Source organism: Tachysurus fulvidraco, chromosome 3 (genome assembly GCF_022655615.1).
Source record: "Tachysurus fulvidraco isolate hzauxx_2018 chromosome 3, HZAU_PFXX_2.0, whole genome shotgun sequence".
NCBI lineage: Eukaryota > Metazoa > Chordata > Actinopteri > Siluriformes > Bagridae > Tachysurus > Tachysurus fulvidraco.
The window spans coordinates 32,793,020-32,810,519 of record NC_062520.1 but is presented as its reverse complement, the minus strand read 5'-3'; the positions used below and the strand labels follow the sequence as shown (position 1 = coordinate 32,810,519).

At 42.7% G+C, this 17,500-nt stretch overlaps 2 protein-coding genes across 4 annotated transcripts in view; both read left to right on the top strand.

The window, feature by feature from the left end:
* Nucleotides 1-7,076, top strand: part of taf2 (TAF2 RNA polymerase II, TATA box binding protein (TBP)-associated factor) — a 15,487-nt gene extending 8,411 nt beyond the window's left edge. Inside the window, exons 13-26 of the mRNA XM_047811472.1 lie at nucleotides 1-66; nucleotides 1,529-1,638; nucleotides 1,763-1,828; nucleotides 1,949-2,201; nucleotides 2,376-2,516; nucleotides 2,601-2,711; nucleotides 3,017-3,210; nucleotides 3,304-3,443; nucleotides 3,762-3,831; nucleotides 3,939-4,048; nucleotides 5,361-5,563; nucleotides 5,641-5,799; nucleotides 6,248-6,350; nucleotides 6,521-7,076. The exon at nucleotides 1-66 is cut by the window's left edge and continues 49 nt beyond it. Coding sequence (XP_047667428.1) covers nucleotides 1-66; nucleotides 1,529-1,638; nucleotides 1,763-1,828; nucleotides 1,949-2,201; nucleotides 2,376-2,516; nucleotides 2,601-2,711; nucleotides 3,017-3,210; nucleotides 3,304-3,443; nucleotides 3,762-3,831; nucleotides 3,939-4,048; nucleotides 5,361-5,563; nucleotides 5,641-5,799; nucleotides 6,248-6,350; nucleotides 6,521-6,795 — 2,001 coding nt within the window. The 3' untranslated portion in view covers nucleotides 6,796-7,076. The remainder of the gene's footprint in view (nucleotides 67-1,528; nucleotides 1,639-1,762; nucleotides 1,829-1,948; nucleotides 2,202-2,375; nucleotides 2,517-2,600; nucleotides 2,712-3,016; nucleotides 3,211-3,303; nucleotides 3,444-3,761; nucleotides 3,832-3,938; nucleotides 4,049-5,360; nucleotides 5,564-5,640; nucleotides 5,800-6,247; nucleotides 6,351-6,520) is intronic.
* Nucleotides 7,077-9,249: 2,173 nt separating this feature from the next.
* The window catches only part of enpp2 (ectonucleotide pyrophosphatase/phosphodiesterase 2), a 31,345-nt gene continuing 23,094 nt past the window's right edge, over nucleotides 9,250-17,500 (top strand). The window contains exons 1-5 of one of the 3 annotated variants that reach the window (XM_047811663.1): nucleotides 9,250-9,268; nucleotides 10,979-11,072; nucleotides 14,130-14,285; nucleotides 14,710-14,835; nucleotides 17,345-17,405. Coding sequence is in view for 2 of the 3 variants with exons in the window: in XM_047811661.1 (XP_047667617.1) it covers nucleotides 10,357-10,374; nucleotides 10,979-11,072; nucleotides 14,130-14,285; nucleotides 14,710-14,835; nucleotides 17,345-17,405 (455 nt within the window). In the remaining variant the exon portion in view is untranslated. Of the gene's footprint in view, nucleotides 9,269-10,266; nucleotides 10,375-10,978; nucleotides 11,073-14,129; nucleotides 14,286-14,709; nucleotides 14,836-17,344; nucleotides 17,406-17,500 lie in introns of those variants that run through there. The other 2 variants (XM_047811661.1, XM_047811662.1) reach the window with 2 other exon arrangements.

Genomic DNA, 17,500 nt, shown 5'->3' with positions numbered 1-17,500 from the left:
AAAAGGAACGTGCTGGAGCTGGAGATCCGTCAGGATTACATGTCCTCTGGCACGCAGAAATACGTGGTGAGTCAGAGGGGCATGTTGGAGCTGTGATTATGTACTGATGTGGAAGTCGTGAGTCACCATCAGCTCCAACTCAGGGTTAATAACCTGTTATGTGTTACTCAGGGTTAATAACCTGTTATGTGTTACTCAGGGTTAATAACCTGTTATGTGTTACTCAGGGTTAATAACCTGTTATATATTACTCAGGGTTAATAACCTGTTATATGTTACTCAGGGTTAATAACCTGTTATATATTACTCAGGGTTAATAACCTGTTATATGTTAGTCAGGGTTAATAACCTGTTATATGTTACTCAGGGTTAATAACCTGTTATGTGTTACTCAGGGTTAATAACCTGTTATGTGTTACTCAGGGTTAATAACCTGTTATGTGTTACTCAGGGTTAATAACCTGTTATATATTACTCAGGGTTAATAACCTGTTATATGTTACTCAGGGTTAATAACCTGTTATGTGTTACTCAGGGTTAATAACCTGTTATATGTTACTCAGGGTTAATAACCTGTATATGTTAATCAGGGTTAATAACCTGTTATGTGTTACTCAGGGTTAATAACCTGTTATATGTTACTCAGGGTTAATAACCTGTTATATATTACTCAGGGTTAATAACCTGTTATGTGTTACTCAGGGTTAATAACCTGTTATGTGTTACTCAGGGTTAATAACCTGTTATGTGTTACTCAGGGTTAATAACCTGTTATATGTTACTCAGGGTTAATAACCTGTTATATATTACTCAGGGTTAATAACCTGTTATATGTTACTCAGGGTTAATAACCTGTATATGTTACTCAGGGTTAATAACCTGTATATGTTACTCAGGGTTAATAAGAGCTTTATATACAAACTATAACCCTGCAAAGTCATGCAAATGACATCAAAGCTTTTCTGAGCTGGGTCACTGACGGACGACAGGGATGGGTACTGTATTTCATCTCTCTCTCTCTCTTTCTCTCTCACTCACTCCCCCCCCCCCCCACACACACACACGGTTGCTCCTGACTAATACCCAAAACAAACAGGAGTGATCCTTCACAGACCCTATAGATCTTTACCCTTCACTTTTCACAGCTCCATCTTCCACCCACACACCAGCACTTGACCGCACCACTGCCTCCACCCTCATTAAGTATAACGTCTCATGCACATAAACTGACAACAGGAGATTCTAATAGATGCAGAGATCCATCACCAGGCTTATAACTGCGTCCTATAAGTGGATCATAAAGCCTTTGCTGTGTAATAAACGTGGCAGACGTCGTTACCCTGAGATACTCACACAAGTGCTGAAGTCTCCACAGCAGGCTTTGGGAATCGTATATGACTAAAGACTTGGACATATTTAACAGATATGATCGGGGGGTAATTAAAAAGCCAGATAGAGTGACATAAGTAATAAAGTAAAGGCATTGTACTAAATGAAAGGTGTTTAAGGTGTAAATATATTTGTTCAGGGCCCCATTAAAGTGACTGTGCAGGAGCTGGACGGCTCCTTTAACCACATGCTGCAGATCGAAGAGAACAGCCTGAAACATGACATCCCCTGTCACTCCAAAAGCAGGAGGTAACAACAGAGAAACGCTTCGTCTCTTAATAACCTCAGACTTCACTTTGTACTCGTGATCTGTTGTCCTGTCACAGTGTTGAATGGCGAAGGGAGTTTTACATTTTATTTATTTTATTTTAAGGAACAAGAAGAAAAAGATCCCTCTGATGAATGGAGAAGAAGTGGACATGGACCTGTCTGCCATGGAGTAAGTCTTTTATAAATGTAATAAATATTAAAATCACATTCTGTCTAAAAGTGGGAGGTATTTGTCATACAGCACGAGGACAGAGTCTGACTCGAGTCTGTGTCCTTCTGATGTGTTTAGTGCCGACTCGCCCCTGCTGTGGATCCGGATCGACCCCGACATGTCTGTGCTGAGGAAGGTGGACCTGGCCCAAGCCGACTTCATGTGGCAGTACCAGCTGCGCTACGAGCGAGACGTGGTGGCGCAGGAGGAGGCCATTGTGGCACTAGAGAAGTTCCCCACTGCTGCCTCTCGCCTGGCCCTTACTGACATCCTGGAACAAGAGCAGTGCTTCTACAAAGTGCGCATGCAGGCCTGCTTCTGCTTGGCCAAGGTGACGAGTGAAGCTTTTCCTTCTGTGAATGATGACGTATGTGAGGTTTAGTGCACGTCCTGACTGCAGTGTCTCCTGCTCGGTCTTGTTAAAGCGCTAACGTCTTGTGTGTATTAGTGAGAACTCCAGCGTTCAGGATTACACAGTGTGTTGAAATGAAGTGTGAACTTACAGATCGCCAACTCCATGGTGAGCACGTGGCAAGGACCTCCAGCCATGAAGTCCCTGTTCACACGTATGTTCTGCTGTAAGAGCTGTCCTAACATCGTCAAGACCAACAACTTCATTAACTTCCAGAGCTACTTCCTGCAGAAGGTACCAGGTGACACCATCATCATCATCATCATCATCATCATCATTAAAGCCATGGTTAAGATCATCTTTCTTGTGTTTTGTTAGACCATGCCAGTGGCGATGGCTTTGCTCAGGGACGTGCAGAATCTCTGTCCTAAAGAGGTCCTTAACTTCATTCTCGACCTCATCAAGTACAATGACAATGGGAAAAACAAGGTGAGAGCAGGAAGTCCTTCATCTTAACGTCATGAGATACTGAGGTTAAATCTGTACGATGTAACATGATCCGTTCTTGGCTGAGATACGAGTATGTTGTGATGATGGTGATGATCCACAGAGAAGCACAACATTCCTGTTATATACTAATCCTCTCCTGTATCTTGTTCATCACAAGGAGGCAGAAATTTAATTGGTCTAAAATGTGTCTTTGTTTATTACGTCACACTCTTAAGTGTTTTTCTGGCTCCTGTAGTAACACACAGTGCTCTATAAACCCAGTTAAACTTCCTTTACTCCTCTAGTTCTCAGATAATTACTACCGTGCCGAACTGATCGGAGCCCTGACCAACTCCTTAACTCCAGCCATCAGCATCAACAACGAGGTGCGCACTGTGGACAGTCTGAACCCCGATGTCAAGCTCATCCTGGAGGAAGTGACACGCTACCTCAACATGGAGAAGCTGCTCCCGAGCTACAGGAACATCATCACCGTCAGGTACAAGAAGACCGAGGCTTTTCAGCTCAGCAGTGACGTCACGCTGCTCATCTCATTAAACACATCTTCATTTTAATGTCTTCTCTGTTGTAGCTGCCTGCGGGCCATCAGGATGCTGCAGAGGAACGGACACATCCCCAGCGACCCGAGCGTCTTTAAGTCCTACGCGGCGTACGGTCACTTTGTGGACGTGAGACTTGCGGCGCTTGAGGCTGTGGTCGACTATACAAGAGGTTTTTCTTCTTATTTCCCTGCTGTTTGTTCTAAGCATGAGCTACATGATGCGTTCAGTATAGTGTTTAATAGCATGTGACACGTGTGTGTGTGTGTGTGTGTGTGTGTGTGTGTGTGTGTGTGTGTGTTGCGCTGAGAATTGCAGCCAATCGCAGTAGACTGAAACGCAAAGCTAGGGCTAGAGCATCACTGTCATTTAAGGTGCTAACAGCTAGTAGAAGCCTGGCTGAGCAGCACAGGCCTGACGTCAAGGGGTCTTGTGTAAACTGGTGTGTGTGTGTGTGTGTGTGTGTGTGTGTGTGTGTGTGTGTTGTAAGTCGACAGGAGTGCTGAGGAGCTTCAGTGGCTGTTGGACTTGGTCCAGAACGATCCTGTGCACTATGTGAGGTCAGTACACAGTACTCAGAACTCCACCATATTCCAACGTGACTATATTTTACAGCCTTCTTCTGTTTCTAAAACGTTTCTCATTTTCCCCTGATGGCTTTTTACAGACACAGGATTCTGAACATGTTGTCCAAGAATCCGCCCTTCACAAAAGCAGCAGAGTCTCCTCTGTGCACCGAGGCTCTCGTGGACCAACTGTGGAAACTGATGAATTCTGGTGAGACCAAGTGGATATTGTTATAATCAGATGTGGTTGTAGGCGTCATGGTCGGAGACACAGAGGCCACGCCTCCTTTCTGTAAAGGTCAAACCCCCGAGTCCGCACTGATGCGGGCGGCTCACACAGGTCACAGGTTTGCTTTGTGCACAGGATGTTTTCTGTTCTGTACATTCGTACATCACACCGTGAGTAAGCCGTGTGTTTGCACTTCTGTGCTGCTCATAAACACACAACTCGACTTCTGTTTCAAGCCCAAACTCCACATGCACGTGTCTCACTACGCTCTGCAAGATGGAAAATCTCATAAAGTGGTTTAATGAGAAACAGGAGGCTGTCCGCTCAGGACGACTGGCTGCACTTCTTACACATTTACTGCTTTCTCTCCTGCTACTGATTTAAACACTTCAGCTCTTATTGTAGGCACTTGTAGTCTTTGTGGCTTCACTCCTGCACTCTGAGGCTCGTGTGCCAAGAGAAACCAGCCAGCCATCTGATCCATCTGATCCCCATCTGAACCATCTGATCCATCTGATCCTCATCTGATCCATCCATCTGATCCATCCGATCCATCCATCTGATCCATCCATCTGATCCATCCATCTAATCCATCTGATCCATCCATCTGATCCATCTGATCCCCATCTGATCCAGCCATCTGATCCATCTGATCCCCATCTGATCCAGCCATCTATCCGATCCATCCATCCATCTGATCAATCTGATCCATCCATCCATCCAGCACCTTCCTGCTTTTGGTTTTGTTTAAGTTCAGCAGGATTTGCTGTGTTTGTTGTTCAGTTTTCACACTTGGAGTTTCTGGTGTTGTGTTACGAGCTCTGAGCATCTCAGATGGTTCCATAAGGTTTGTGTATGTATTTGTACACACAGGTTGTCTGTTGAAGCATAAAGAATGTAAGTTTAACTCTGGAGCTGTGAGAGCTGTAGATGAAGATACTAATCAGAACAAGCTACAGAGACAGATGTTATTTACACATCCAGGTCCTGTCCTGTGTTTACATGTGTGTTAATGATGTGCTGTTATTGTTTATGATGCACACACACACTTTAATGCTCATGTTTCATGACCTCAGCACTTACACACGTTACCATTGGGGTTTTCAGCTGAAGTGTCGCAGTAAACATTCTGCTTACTCACATTAATTGTGTCTGATTATTGGGGAGAAATGGTCTGATCCCTATGTTATTATCCCACTGCCTCACATTTCTGACACACAGACGAGTCACAAAGAAGCTCAGCGTTGTGTGGCACAAAGCCTGCACTTTGTCATGGATCTTGGTCTTTCCCCAGGTACCTGGCATGACTGGCGTTTACGCTGCGATGCTGTGAACCTGTACCACAACCTGTTTGGTCTGACCAGGCCCTCATGCCTGCCTCTGCCAGAACTCGGACTCGTCCTCAACCTGAAGGAGAAGAAGGCCGTCCTGAACCCCACCATCAAATCGGATTCAGAGGGACTTGAGCTTGTACCTGACATGGTCTTCTGTAGCAGTGTGAGTGCACAAGACACGTTGGACTGTAGTCAGAGACAGAAGTTAAAATATTTACAGTCTTATTCTTTTGTTTCCAGGTGAAAGAGGAGCATGTTGTTGTGGAGCCCAGTTTAAGCAGCATAGCCCTCACTCCACAGGGCCTGAAGAGGAAGGCCGAGACGCCTTTGGCTTCACCTCCTGAACCTGGACAAGTGCTACAAGATGAGCCGATGGGAAAGTTAGCTGTCAAGGCCCGAGTGAGTTACTGTAGCTAAACGATGCATGTTTAAGTCCCATCACCTGAATGAAACCTCCTCACTTCTCATATTACTACCATGAAACCGTACTTTACTGCTGTAGTCTTTACTGCTGTAGTATTTACTGATGTAGTCTTTACTGCGTGAGCTTGTATAAGAACAACGTGGTCCTAGTTACAGCCCTTCAGTCTCGTCAGAAGCAGGTGTAGGTCAGTAACACTAATGTAATTAAGTGAAAAAGGGAGAAAAGCAGTGGGCTTAAAACACAACCCTGAGGAACACCAGACTTAACCTTTAGTATGCATAGAAAAGTCACCTTCTACATCTACAGACTGATGAGGATTGCACTAAGATCAAACATCACGAGACCTGATCAGAGACCAGTAACAGGTCATTAACCAGCGCTCTCTGTGCTTTAACACTTAGTGCTGTTTGTTGTCTTCCTCAGTTTCCTATGCATGAGGATGAGGATATTGACATGGACACAGTTCATGACAGCCGAGCATTTATCTACCATCAATTGAGCATGCTGGATAGACCATCAACACCAGGCAAGCTACACATCCACCCATTAACACTAAGGGCTGCAGTGATTGGCCAACACAACACTCGGTTAACAAAACCTTAATAAATATACAGCAGGTTATAACCAAATGAATTGTCACTTGTTATAATGCATCCAAAAGGAATGTTTGTACCAACGTGGCATTTCCTTCGACAGGTCGAGAACCTCCTGTCATGGAGCAGGCTGCCATGCCCATGCCAGCTACACCTATTCCAACGTTTGCTAAGGAGGGTGCCTCCTCCTCTTCCTCCTCGAAGCACCACCACCACCACCATCACCACCACCATGAGCACAAGAAGAAGAAGAAGAAGCACAAACACAAGCACAAGCACAAACACAAGCATGAGAGCAAGGACAAAGAGAAGGAGCGCGACCTCCACAGCTTTGCTAACAGCCCGGCGAGTGGCCGCTCACCCTCACTGTCCGACTGACACCAGTGTGCTTTCTCTCTAACTCACATTTCTACAGGAACATGTTGACAGATTGATGTTTCCTGAAACTCCTCTTGTGTCTCGCCCTGAAGGAGAAAGACCATCGTGACAAATCGGCGATTCTAGAAACCTCCAGAATCCACCGATGACCTGAACACTTAATAGTTAATATGCTCGTTGCCTGATGGTATGTTAGTTTTAAAGAGCAAAAAGCATTCCTAATCAAATGAAGATCTTTTCTGTATCATATCTCTACAATACAATGTTAAATCTTTACACAATGACTCGTGTTCATCTGAAGTACTTTTATTGTGAGAACTCACAAATCCTCAGCGCTGGAAACAGCTTTGCTAAGCTACTAATGCTAAACTAGCATGGCTAGTTCTCTCAAACTCCGCTTCTTGGACCTTCACAATCCTTTCTGTATCCAGACAGCAGCTAAAGTCCCATCAAGGGCAGAGCTTCGGCCTCTGGTTGGGTGGGTAAGGGGTGGATCTCGGGTTTTATTACATTACCTTTTTTTGCATATTTGTAGGTGAAATAAATTATACCTTTTCTAAAAATTGTGCAGATTTACTTTTTATAGAATGAGCAGTTGTGAGCATTTACACCATGGAGCAGTGAGCAGTGGGAGAAGGTGGCCAAGTCTGATGAAACGTGGACAGGGTGCATGTGTGTGAGTTACCTGGTGTAGAGATGGCACCAGGATGCACTGTGAGAAGAAGACAAGGCGGTCTGATACTCTGGGCAGTGAAACCTTGGGTCCTGACATTCATGTGTATATTTGACATGTAACAGCTACCTAAACGTTGTTGCAGCCCGAGTACCGACATCCCTTAATGACAACCGAGATACAAAGGATGATCCACACAAACATTGTTCAGGAATGGTTTGAGGAAGATGAGAAATGGTTGTTGACTTAAACATTCTCCAGATCTCGAGCCAGTTGAGCATCTGTGGAATGTTCTGGACAAACAAGTTGGAGCGTTAATCAGGTGGTTTTAATGTTACAGGTGATGGATTTTAGTTTAATTTTAGGCCCTCTGTAATTCAGTAAATGTTTACATCTCCTGAAGGACAGGTGTGACACGTATGAATACTTCACCTAGGGTTTCGACACACAACAACCTGATGTACCTGTGGAGACAAAATCAGCCTTAACTTGGGATGTCAGTGTTCCCTCTGCAGTCAGAGCATTTGGGTTTAACTTCTCCGTAGCGTCCGTACTCACCACTACACCTTACACAACACGTTGTAAACCACAAACTCCTTTATCTGAAGATGTCTTCTGATTTATTTTGTCCTGTTCATTCAAACTACCACCAGCCGTTCCATCCAAAGGGGCAGCACGAGCACCTGAGTGGCCTGTGCTGATAGACATAGACAAATCCTAACAGTGTTGTAGATCATTTACAGGAATCTCCATCACTTCCTTTCAACAATGTTCCAGTTGAAAGAGACACAAACAAGACAAGTTTGTCACAGCACGTGATTTCACTTAAACACATTTTTATACAAATAGATGGAATTGAACTGAGATTAAAATGATTTTCTTATGTTTTATGTAGCTCATGTTTAGCTTACTCATCAACCTCTGACAATTTATTGGGGTTCAAACTTGAATCCCAACTTTTAGTCTATCTGTGTATTTTCTGTTCCACATATTCTGCACAGGGTTGGTGGGGATGTGGATCATATCCCAGGGGGACACCCAGGATGGGGTGCGAACCCACAATAGTGCACAATCACATAAACAATACAGTCAGTGTGCTTTAGGTCTGGGGAGGAAACTGAAGCACCCAAAGACGAGAATGCAAACAGACAAAGCAGAGGCGGATCTCAAACCCCCAACAATGGAGGTGTGAGACAAATGTGCTCACTGTGACCCTCAATTTGTAATCAGGAAATGGTAGCTCAGTGGTTAAGGTGTTAGACTACCATTATGCCACTGCTGGGTCCCTGAGCAAGGCCCCTGTCCCACAACTGCTCGGTTGTATAAATGAGAAGTTGCATTTTATGAGACTGTTTACCAAACACACTAAACACAGTCAGGTGAGTAAAACATGATTTGGGTTTGCAATAATGCTAGAACTTTTTGGAAAGCTGTTGAACAGAAACAGCCACTGAAGGGTTAACTCTCAGGGCAGGTCCTGTGACTGGACAAAACAGGAGGGTTGTGTCAGGAAGGGTATGTGACATAAAACTGCTGCCAAGTCAAATATGTGGCCAAGGTGATGTCCTGTGGTGACCCAGAACATGGAGCAGTTGAAAGAAGAAGAACATTGTAATTGAATCAGTTCCATCAGTTCATGCCTGGTTTTATGTGAGGCGAGGCAGCTTGACATTACTCTGGGGAGATAATATACTGAGTCCACATTGGAACCCTTTTTTTACATTGTCTAAACTGTGATATTGTAGTACAGACAGAACTGTAACCAGAGACGTGTGGACACGTGGACCACCGCAATAACAGGTACTGTAAGTGACTGTATTTGTCTCCGCTCGCACTTCACTCATCATGCAGCTCGTCATGTTCCTGAGAACCCACACTGCCCTTTGTACTGTACACCTTCCTGTCTGACATTTACATTTATAGCATTATAGCTGAGCAATTGAGGGTTAAGGGCCTTGCTCAGGGGCCCAGGACTGACAGCTTGGTGGCCCTGGGATTTGAACTCACGACCTTCCGATCAGTGGTGCAACACCTTGACCACTAAGCTACCATGTCTCTGAAATCTACTATACGTCTTCCTTTGGCTGGTTATGGAGACATCTGCATCACATCAGTTACACATTTCAGTCGGTTTTAGTGCAGATTCTGTTGCCTTCGCACCAGTGGGAGTTATTAATGTAGACGTAATAATGTTGTAGAATGAGATTAATAACGTGTTCAAGTTTCTGGTGGAGATCATTCAGTGTTCAGTGTTCAGCCGAGACGTGGTGGGAAATCGACCCAAAAGATGAGACCGAGAACAATTATAATGTCTATTAGAAGATGAAGATGATGATGATGATGATGATTACAGGTGAAAACATCTTTCCTGACTGCTGTCATAATCATGTTGTAATAAACAAATAAAATTCTGAGTAATAGAAATGTAATAATTATTCACCTAACTAACTATTATTTATAGAACAAACACCACTTTCTCTTTAGAGCTTCTTCCTTACAGAAGACTGGTGTGTGCTGCACGAGTAAGTGTGTGTCTGAGCCACAATTAGGGCTCGTGCAGGATCACAGTTTATTAATCAACTTTCTATTAAACTAATTATTTATTAATTGTTTATTTACTTTCTTTCTACTTAATTTATGCAGTCGGCTCCGCCCCTTTGTGTGACGCAACACACGCGTTACTTATTCTGCGTCCTTATTGGTCAGATCCAGGCCTTGTTCCAATCGGATTCCGTGTGTGTACACTAACACACTCCGTAGCCTGTGTAATCTGGCCTTCCTAGTGCACTACATGTGTGTTAGTGATGTGTTTGGGTCGCAGCCCAGTGTGGCTCTGAGCTCCTGCACCAGTCCCACACACAAGCAGCACAAGCTGCACACAGACAAACATGCAGCTGATCAAACTGGTACGGATTTTATTTACACTCTCTAAAGGAAGTTTCTACTGTAAAGTCAAATATGATTGTATTTATTATTATTATTATTATTATTATTATTATTATTATTATTATTATTATTATTATTATTATTATTATTAATTAAATTTAGACTAGAATACTTTTTACTTATGAATATTATTATTGTATTATTTATTTAAATTAGACTTTAGTACTGAGTTATATTTAAAACGTTTATATTACAGTGTATTGTGTATAACGTCATGTTTACACTTATTATTATTTATATAATTTTATATAGAGATTCTAGTGTAGGTTGTTAAATTAATCAAATCATTATTTTGTAGTTTATAATGAATTATAATATAAAGTAAGTATAAACTACAAAATAATGATTTGATTAATTTAACAACTTACACTAGAATCTCTATATAAAATTATACTTACTTTATATTATAATTCATTATAAACTACAAAATAATGATTTGATTAATGATGTCCCTTATTTATGACACTAAACGTTTACCTCCGCACTAAACTACCTGAGCTGAATCTTTGACCGGACAGAATGAGGCTTGGACTTCCGGTCTAATTGTTGTTAAATGTCTTCTAGGTGTTTTGTACCGTCACTGTTCTGTGTGGCTCCAGAACCTGCGTGTCGTTTGTCATACAACGGACCGGAAAACCGGAAGCGTCCCGTGTGCGACGTGAGAACTTCCTGTTTATTTATTGTTATAGTAAATGTCACCACAGAGCACTATAGAGCATCATAGAGCATCACCACAGAACACTATAGAGCATCATAGAGCATCACAGAACACTATAGAGCATCACAGAGCACTATAGAGCACCACAGAACACTATAGAGCATCATAGAGCATCACAGAACACTATAGAGCATCACAGAGCACCACCACAGAACACTATAGAGCATCATAGAGCACCACAGAACACTATAGAGCATCATAGAGCACCACAGCACACTATAGAGCACCACAGCACACTATAGAGCACCACAGCACACTATAGAGCACCACAGCACACTATAGAGCACCACAGAACACTATAGAGCACCACAGAACATTATAGAGCACCACAGAACACTATAGAGCACCAGAGCACACTATAGAGCACCACAGAACACTATAGAGCATCATAGAGCACCACAGAACACTATAGAGCACCACAGAACACTATAGAGCATCACAGCACACTATAGAGCACCACAGCACACTATAGAGCACCACAGAACACTATAGAGCACCACAGAACACTATAGAGCACCACAGAACACTATAGAGCACCACAGAACACTATAGAGCACCACAGAACACTATAGAGCACCACAGAAAATCTGTTTATGAACCAGAAACGTAATAAAAAGAAACACAATCTAGCATTAGTTACAGTTAGAATTACATGTGCAATAATACTGTAATAAACACAGCGTTATAGCAGCAGGTCCCTGAGATAAAGTAAAGTATTTGTGCAAAACAGCAAACGACTGAAATGTTAGACAGAATGTGCAAATAGCAAAAAGTGTGCAAAAACAGCATGTAAACAGGTTGATGGATGTATATTGGAAGTGTGTATATGTGGTGTAGGTCTGTGTGGTCCATACAGGTGGTGTGTGTGTGTGTGTGTGTGTGTGTGTGTGTGTGTGTGTGTGTGTGTGTGTGTGTTGTGCTCAGTTATTAAGGAGTCTTGTGGGAGGAAAGCGTTATACAGTCTGGTCCGAATGCTTCGGTAGCTTTTTCCAGACGGCAGGAGGGTGAAGAGTGTGTGTGGGGTGAAGAGTGTGTGTGTATGTGTGTGGTGAAGAGTGTGTGTGTATGTGTGTGGTGAAGAGTGTGTATGAGGGGTGTGTGGAGTGAAGCGTGTGTGGGGGGTGTGTGTGAGGTCCACAATGCTGTTGGCTTTGAGGATGCAGCGTGTGGTGTAAGTGTCCATGATAAAGGGAAGAAAGACACAGATGATCTTCTCAGCTGTCCTCACTATCAGCTGCAGGGTCTGTGATCAGAGATGGTGCAGCCCCAAACCAGACAGTGATGCAGCTGCTCAGGATGCTCTCACTGCTCCCTCTGTAGAACATGGTCAGGATGGGGGGAGGGAGATGTGCCTTTCTCAGCCTTCATAAGAAGTAGAGATGCTGCTGGGCTTTCATAGTGATGGAGCTGATGTTGAGTGACCAGGTGAAGTTCTTCGCTTATCTGCAAGACATTTGGTGCTCCTGATGATCTCTACAGATGATCTGTCGATGTTCAGCGGAGAGTAGTCACTCTGTGCTCTCCTGAAGTCCACAACCATCTCTTTAGTTTTATCAACATCGACAGGTTGTTGGCTCTACACCAGGCAGTTAGATGTTCCACCTCCTCCCTGTTTGCTGACTCATGTTCTTGTTGATGAGACCCACCACAATCGTGTCATCAGCGAACTTGATGATATGGTTTGATCTGCGCACTGCTGCACAGTCGTGAGTCAGCAGAGTGAACAGCAGTGGACTGAGCACGCAGCCCTGAGGAGCTCCAGTGTTCAGTGTGGTGGTGCTGAAGATGCTGTTCCTGATCCGGACTGACTGACGTCTCCCAGTCAGGAAGTCCAGTATCCAGTTGCAGATGGAGGTGTTTAGTCCCAGCAGCTCAGCTTCACAATCAGGTGCTGAGGGATGATTGTGTTGAAAGCTGAACTAAAGTCTATGTACAGCATTCGTACATAAGTGTCTTTATTGTCCAGGTGTGTGAGGGCTAAATGAAGGGCCGTGGCAATGGCATCATGTGTGGAGCGGTTTGGACGATACGCAAACTGTTTGGGGTCCAGTGAGGGGGGTAACTGGGTAAATGGGAGGTTCTTTGGTTGGCAAAACTTCAAGCTGAGAGACCAAGCTGTTCCACAGCTGTGAAAAAGTTCTTCCTGTAAATATATTTGAGGTAAAATAAAAAAAGAAAATGATTTATTTTCTCTTATTCCGAAGAAATTCTTGTTTCTACATTTTGCCCTTAATCATAAAAAAAGTGCAGTGCTGCACAATTGGAGACATGTGTTTGGCTTCTTGCACAACAGAATAATGTTTCAGCTCATGCAGCCGGACAGAGCAGATGTTTTAGCTCCTTCGCAATACTCCTTCCAGAAACGGATTACTTTTCCGTCCTCATCAGAGTCGAGCGTTTCTTTAGGGCTTTTCTGCACATTTACATGCGCTGTGTGTTTGCCAGCTCCATGAACAGCTCACTGTTGGTTGATTGGTCTGTTGTACGTTGGGGTGATGTTTGCTTTACTGTGTCCTGTGTCAATATTGAGATGTGCAGAGTGAGTGCCAGATGTTTTTGTCCCAAATCAAATGAAGTCTAGTTTAACTAAATAATAATAAAAAAAATACAAATGATGCAGTTTTATTCATGGTGCAGGGGTGTGTGTGTGATCGTGGTGTGTGTGTGATCGTGGTGTGTGTGTGTGATTGTAGTGTGTGTGTGATCCTGGTGTGTGTGATCCTGGTGTGTGTGTGATCGTGGTGTGTGTATGTGTGATCGTGGTGTGTGTGTGATCGTGGTGTGTGTGTGTGTGATTGTGGTGTGTGTGTGATCCTGGTGTGTGCGAGTGTCGTAGACGTTAAATCTGTGAAACGTCGTAATGTGCTATTGGAATTTAACCCACTGTTGCTCACCAGAGCCGACACCGTGAAGGAACTGGGCTTCTGAATGACATTTGAAGTTCATTTTAGTGTCTCTGCACTCATGCAAACGGTCATCTTGTGTTTCACGTCTCAGACCAGGCCGACACCGCATACGACAGCACCTCCGGATCGTGCAAAAACAGGTGCTTTGAGCTCCAGGAGGTCCAGGCGCCCAACTGCCGCTGTGACAACCTCTGTAAAACATACAATAGCTGCTGCTCAGACTTCGACGAGCACTGCTTAAAGACAGGTGGGTTCCTCACTGGACTGCTTGACCCATGCTGCTGATCTTATGAAATGCACAATGACCTCACAGACGTCACAGTTTTAATCAGTCAGATTTTATTTGTGTTTTTTTATTTAAGCACTACAAGAATCCCATAAATAAAAACTGAAGGCCAAAGAAAGAAAATGTGAATGAATTAATGATGACATGCAGAGCTGGTACTTCTCTAACGGTAGATGATAGAAATAAAATGCAAATTGTATGCAGACGTCTTGAATGTAACAGTAGTGCAGTCTTTTCCCCCTGAAGAAGCCTCTTTGTTTGTGTGTGAGTTCACCTTCTACACTATTCTAGTCTAGTAGAGTTTATTTACTGTGGTAATTAGAGGGCCATTTAGCCATGGCTGCTACCCAGTGACCATCTGAGTGACTGACTCTGTCTCAATCAGAGGGAGGCTTTCAATGCAGTAAAGAGCGATGTGGAGAAAGTCGGAATGAAAAGCACGCCTGCCACTGCTCAGACGACTGCCTGGCCAAAGGAGACTGTTGTACCAACTACAAGACACTCTGCAAAGGTAGGACGATTGTGTCATAGATTGATTATACTATGTCATGTTTACTGTACTACTACATTCTGTCGAATTTTATCAGTTACAACACAAGTTTGTGCAGTTCACATCTGCATTCAACATTCCTTATAAGCTCAGAATGATCTCATAGTGTAATGATCTCATCAGTATAGTGTGTAGAGTATAGTGTGTAGAGTATTGTGTGTAGAGTATTGTGTGTAGAGTATTGTGTGTAGAGTGTAGTGTGTAGAGTGTAGTGTGTAGAGTATGGTGTGTAGAGTATAGTGTGTAGAGTATTGTGTGTAGAGTATTGTGTGTAGAGTATTGTGTGTAGAGTATTGTGTGTAGAGTATTGTGTGTAGAGTATTGTGTGTAGAGTATTGTGTGTAGAGTATTGTGTGTAGAGTGTAGTGTGTAGAGTATTGTGTGTAGAGTGTAGTGTGTAGAGTATTGTGTGTAGAGTGTAGTGTGTAGAGTGTAGTGTGTAGAGTATGGTGTGTAGAGTATTGTGTGTAGAGTGTAGTGTGTAGAGTATGGTGTGTAGAGTATAGTGTGTAGAGTATAGTGTGTAGAGTATTGTGTGTAGAGTATTGTGTGTAGAGTATTGTGTGTAGAGTATTGTGTATAGAGTGTAGTGTGTAGAGTGTAGTGTGTAGAGTATGGTGTGTAGAGTATAGTGTGTAGAGTATAGTGTGTAGAGTATTGTGTGTAGAGTGTAGTATGTAGAGTATTGTAGAGTGTAGTGTGTAGAGTGTAGTGTGTAGAGTATAGTGTGTAGAGTATTGTGTGTAGAGTGTAGTGTGTAGAGTGTAGTGTGTAGAGTATTGTGTGTAGAGTATTGTGTGTAGAGTATAGTGTGTAGAGTATTGTGTGTAGAGTATAGTGTGTAGAGTATTGTGTGTAGAGTATTGTGTGTAGAGTATAGTGTGTAGAGTATAGTGTGTAGAGTATTGTGTGTAGAGTGTAGTGTGTAGAGTGTAGTGTGTAGAGTATTGTGTGTAGAGTATTGTGTGTAGAGTATTGTGTGTAGAGTGTAGTGTGTAGAGTATTGTGTGTAGAGTATTGTGTGTAGAGTGTAGTGTGTAGAGTATAGTGTGTAGAGTATTGTGTGTAGAGTATTGTGTGTAGAGTATTGTGTGTAGAGTATTGTAGAGTATAGTGTATAGAGTATAGTGTGTATAGTATTGTAGAGTATTGTGTGTAGAGTATTGTGTGTAGAGTATAGTGTGTAGAGTATTGTGTGTAGAGTATAGTGTGTAGAGTATTGTGTGTAGAGTATTGTAGAGTATAGTGTGTAGAGTATAGTGTGTAGAGTATAGTGTATAGAGTATAGTGTGTAGAGTATTGTGTGTAGAGTATTGTGTGTAGAGTATAGTGTGTAGAGTATAGTGTGTAGAGTATAGTGTGTAGAGTATTGTAGAGTATAGTGTGTAGAGTATTGTGTGTAGAGTATTGTGTGTAGAGTATAGTGTGTAGAGTATAGTGTGTAGAGTATAGTGTGTAGAGTATAGTGTGTAGAGTATTGTGTGTAGAGTATTGTGTGTAGAGTATTGTGTGTAGAGTATTAAAGAGTAAATCAAATTATAGTGTGGAGTGCTGTACACTGGTGTCTCACTGGTGTCTCACTGGTGTCTCACTGGTGTCTGTCTCAGTGGTGTTTGTCTGTTTATTTACCATTTAGTGTTAAATGACAAAAAAACAAGAATGACTTTTTATTATTATTATTATTATTATTATTATTATTATTATTATTATTATTATTATTATTATTATTATAGTATTTACTAAGTATTACTAATACATTATAATATTAATCTGTTTCTCCCACAGACCTGCTCTGTGTTGTCATGTCACACTCCATAGTGGGGCTTTAAGGCTCATACAGTATTATGTCACACTCCATAGTGGGGCTTTAAGGGTCATACAGTATTATGTCACACTCCATAGTGGGGCTATAAGGCTCATACAGTATTATGTCACACTCCATAATGGGGCTTTAAGGGTCATACAGTATTATGTCACACTCCATAGTGGGGCTTTAAGGCTCATACAGTATTATGTCACACTCCATAGTGGGGCTTTAAGGGTCATACAGTATTATGTCACACTCCATAGTGGGGCTTTAAGGCTCATACAGTATTATGTCACACTCCATAGTGGGGCTTTAAGGCTCATACAGTATTATGTCACACTCCATAGTGGGGCTTTAAGGGTCATACAGTATTATGTCACACTCCATAGTGGGGCTTTAAGGCTCATACAGTATTATGTCACACTCCATAGTGGGGCTTTAAGGGTCATACAGTATTATGTCACACTCCATAATGGGGCTTTAAGGGTCATACAGTATTATGTCACACTCCATAATGGGGCTTTAAGGGTCATACAGTATTATGTCACACTCCATAGTGGGGCTTTAAGGCTCATACAGAGTTTTTTCCCAATATATATTTATAGAAAAGTCTTTAAAGAAAGATCTTTAACCCAAATCAGTTGACCATGAGCTCTGTTGTAGGTGATACTCCATGGCTGGAAGATGAGTGTGAGGAGATTAAAAGCCCTGAGTGTCCTGCTGGGTGAGTGAAGGCCACACGTTTATCAGGTCCACACCAGTCTTCTGCTTTTACACATCACTGATCTCCCATTTGCATGTTGGATGTGAATAAGGTTA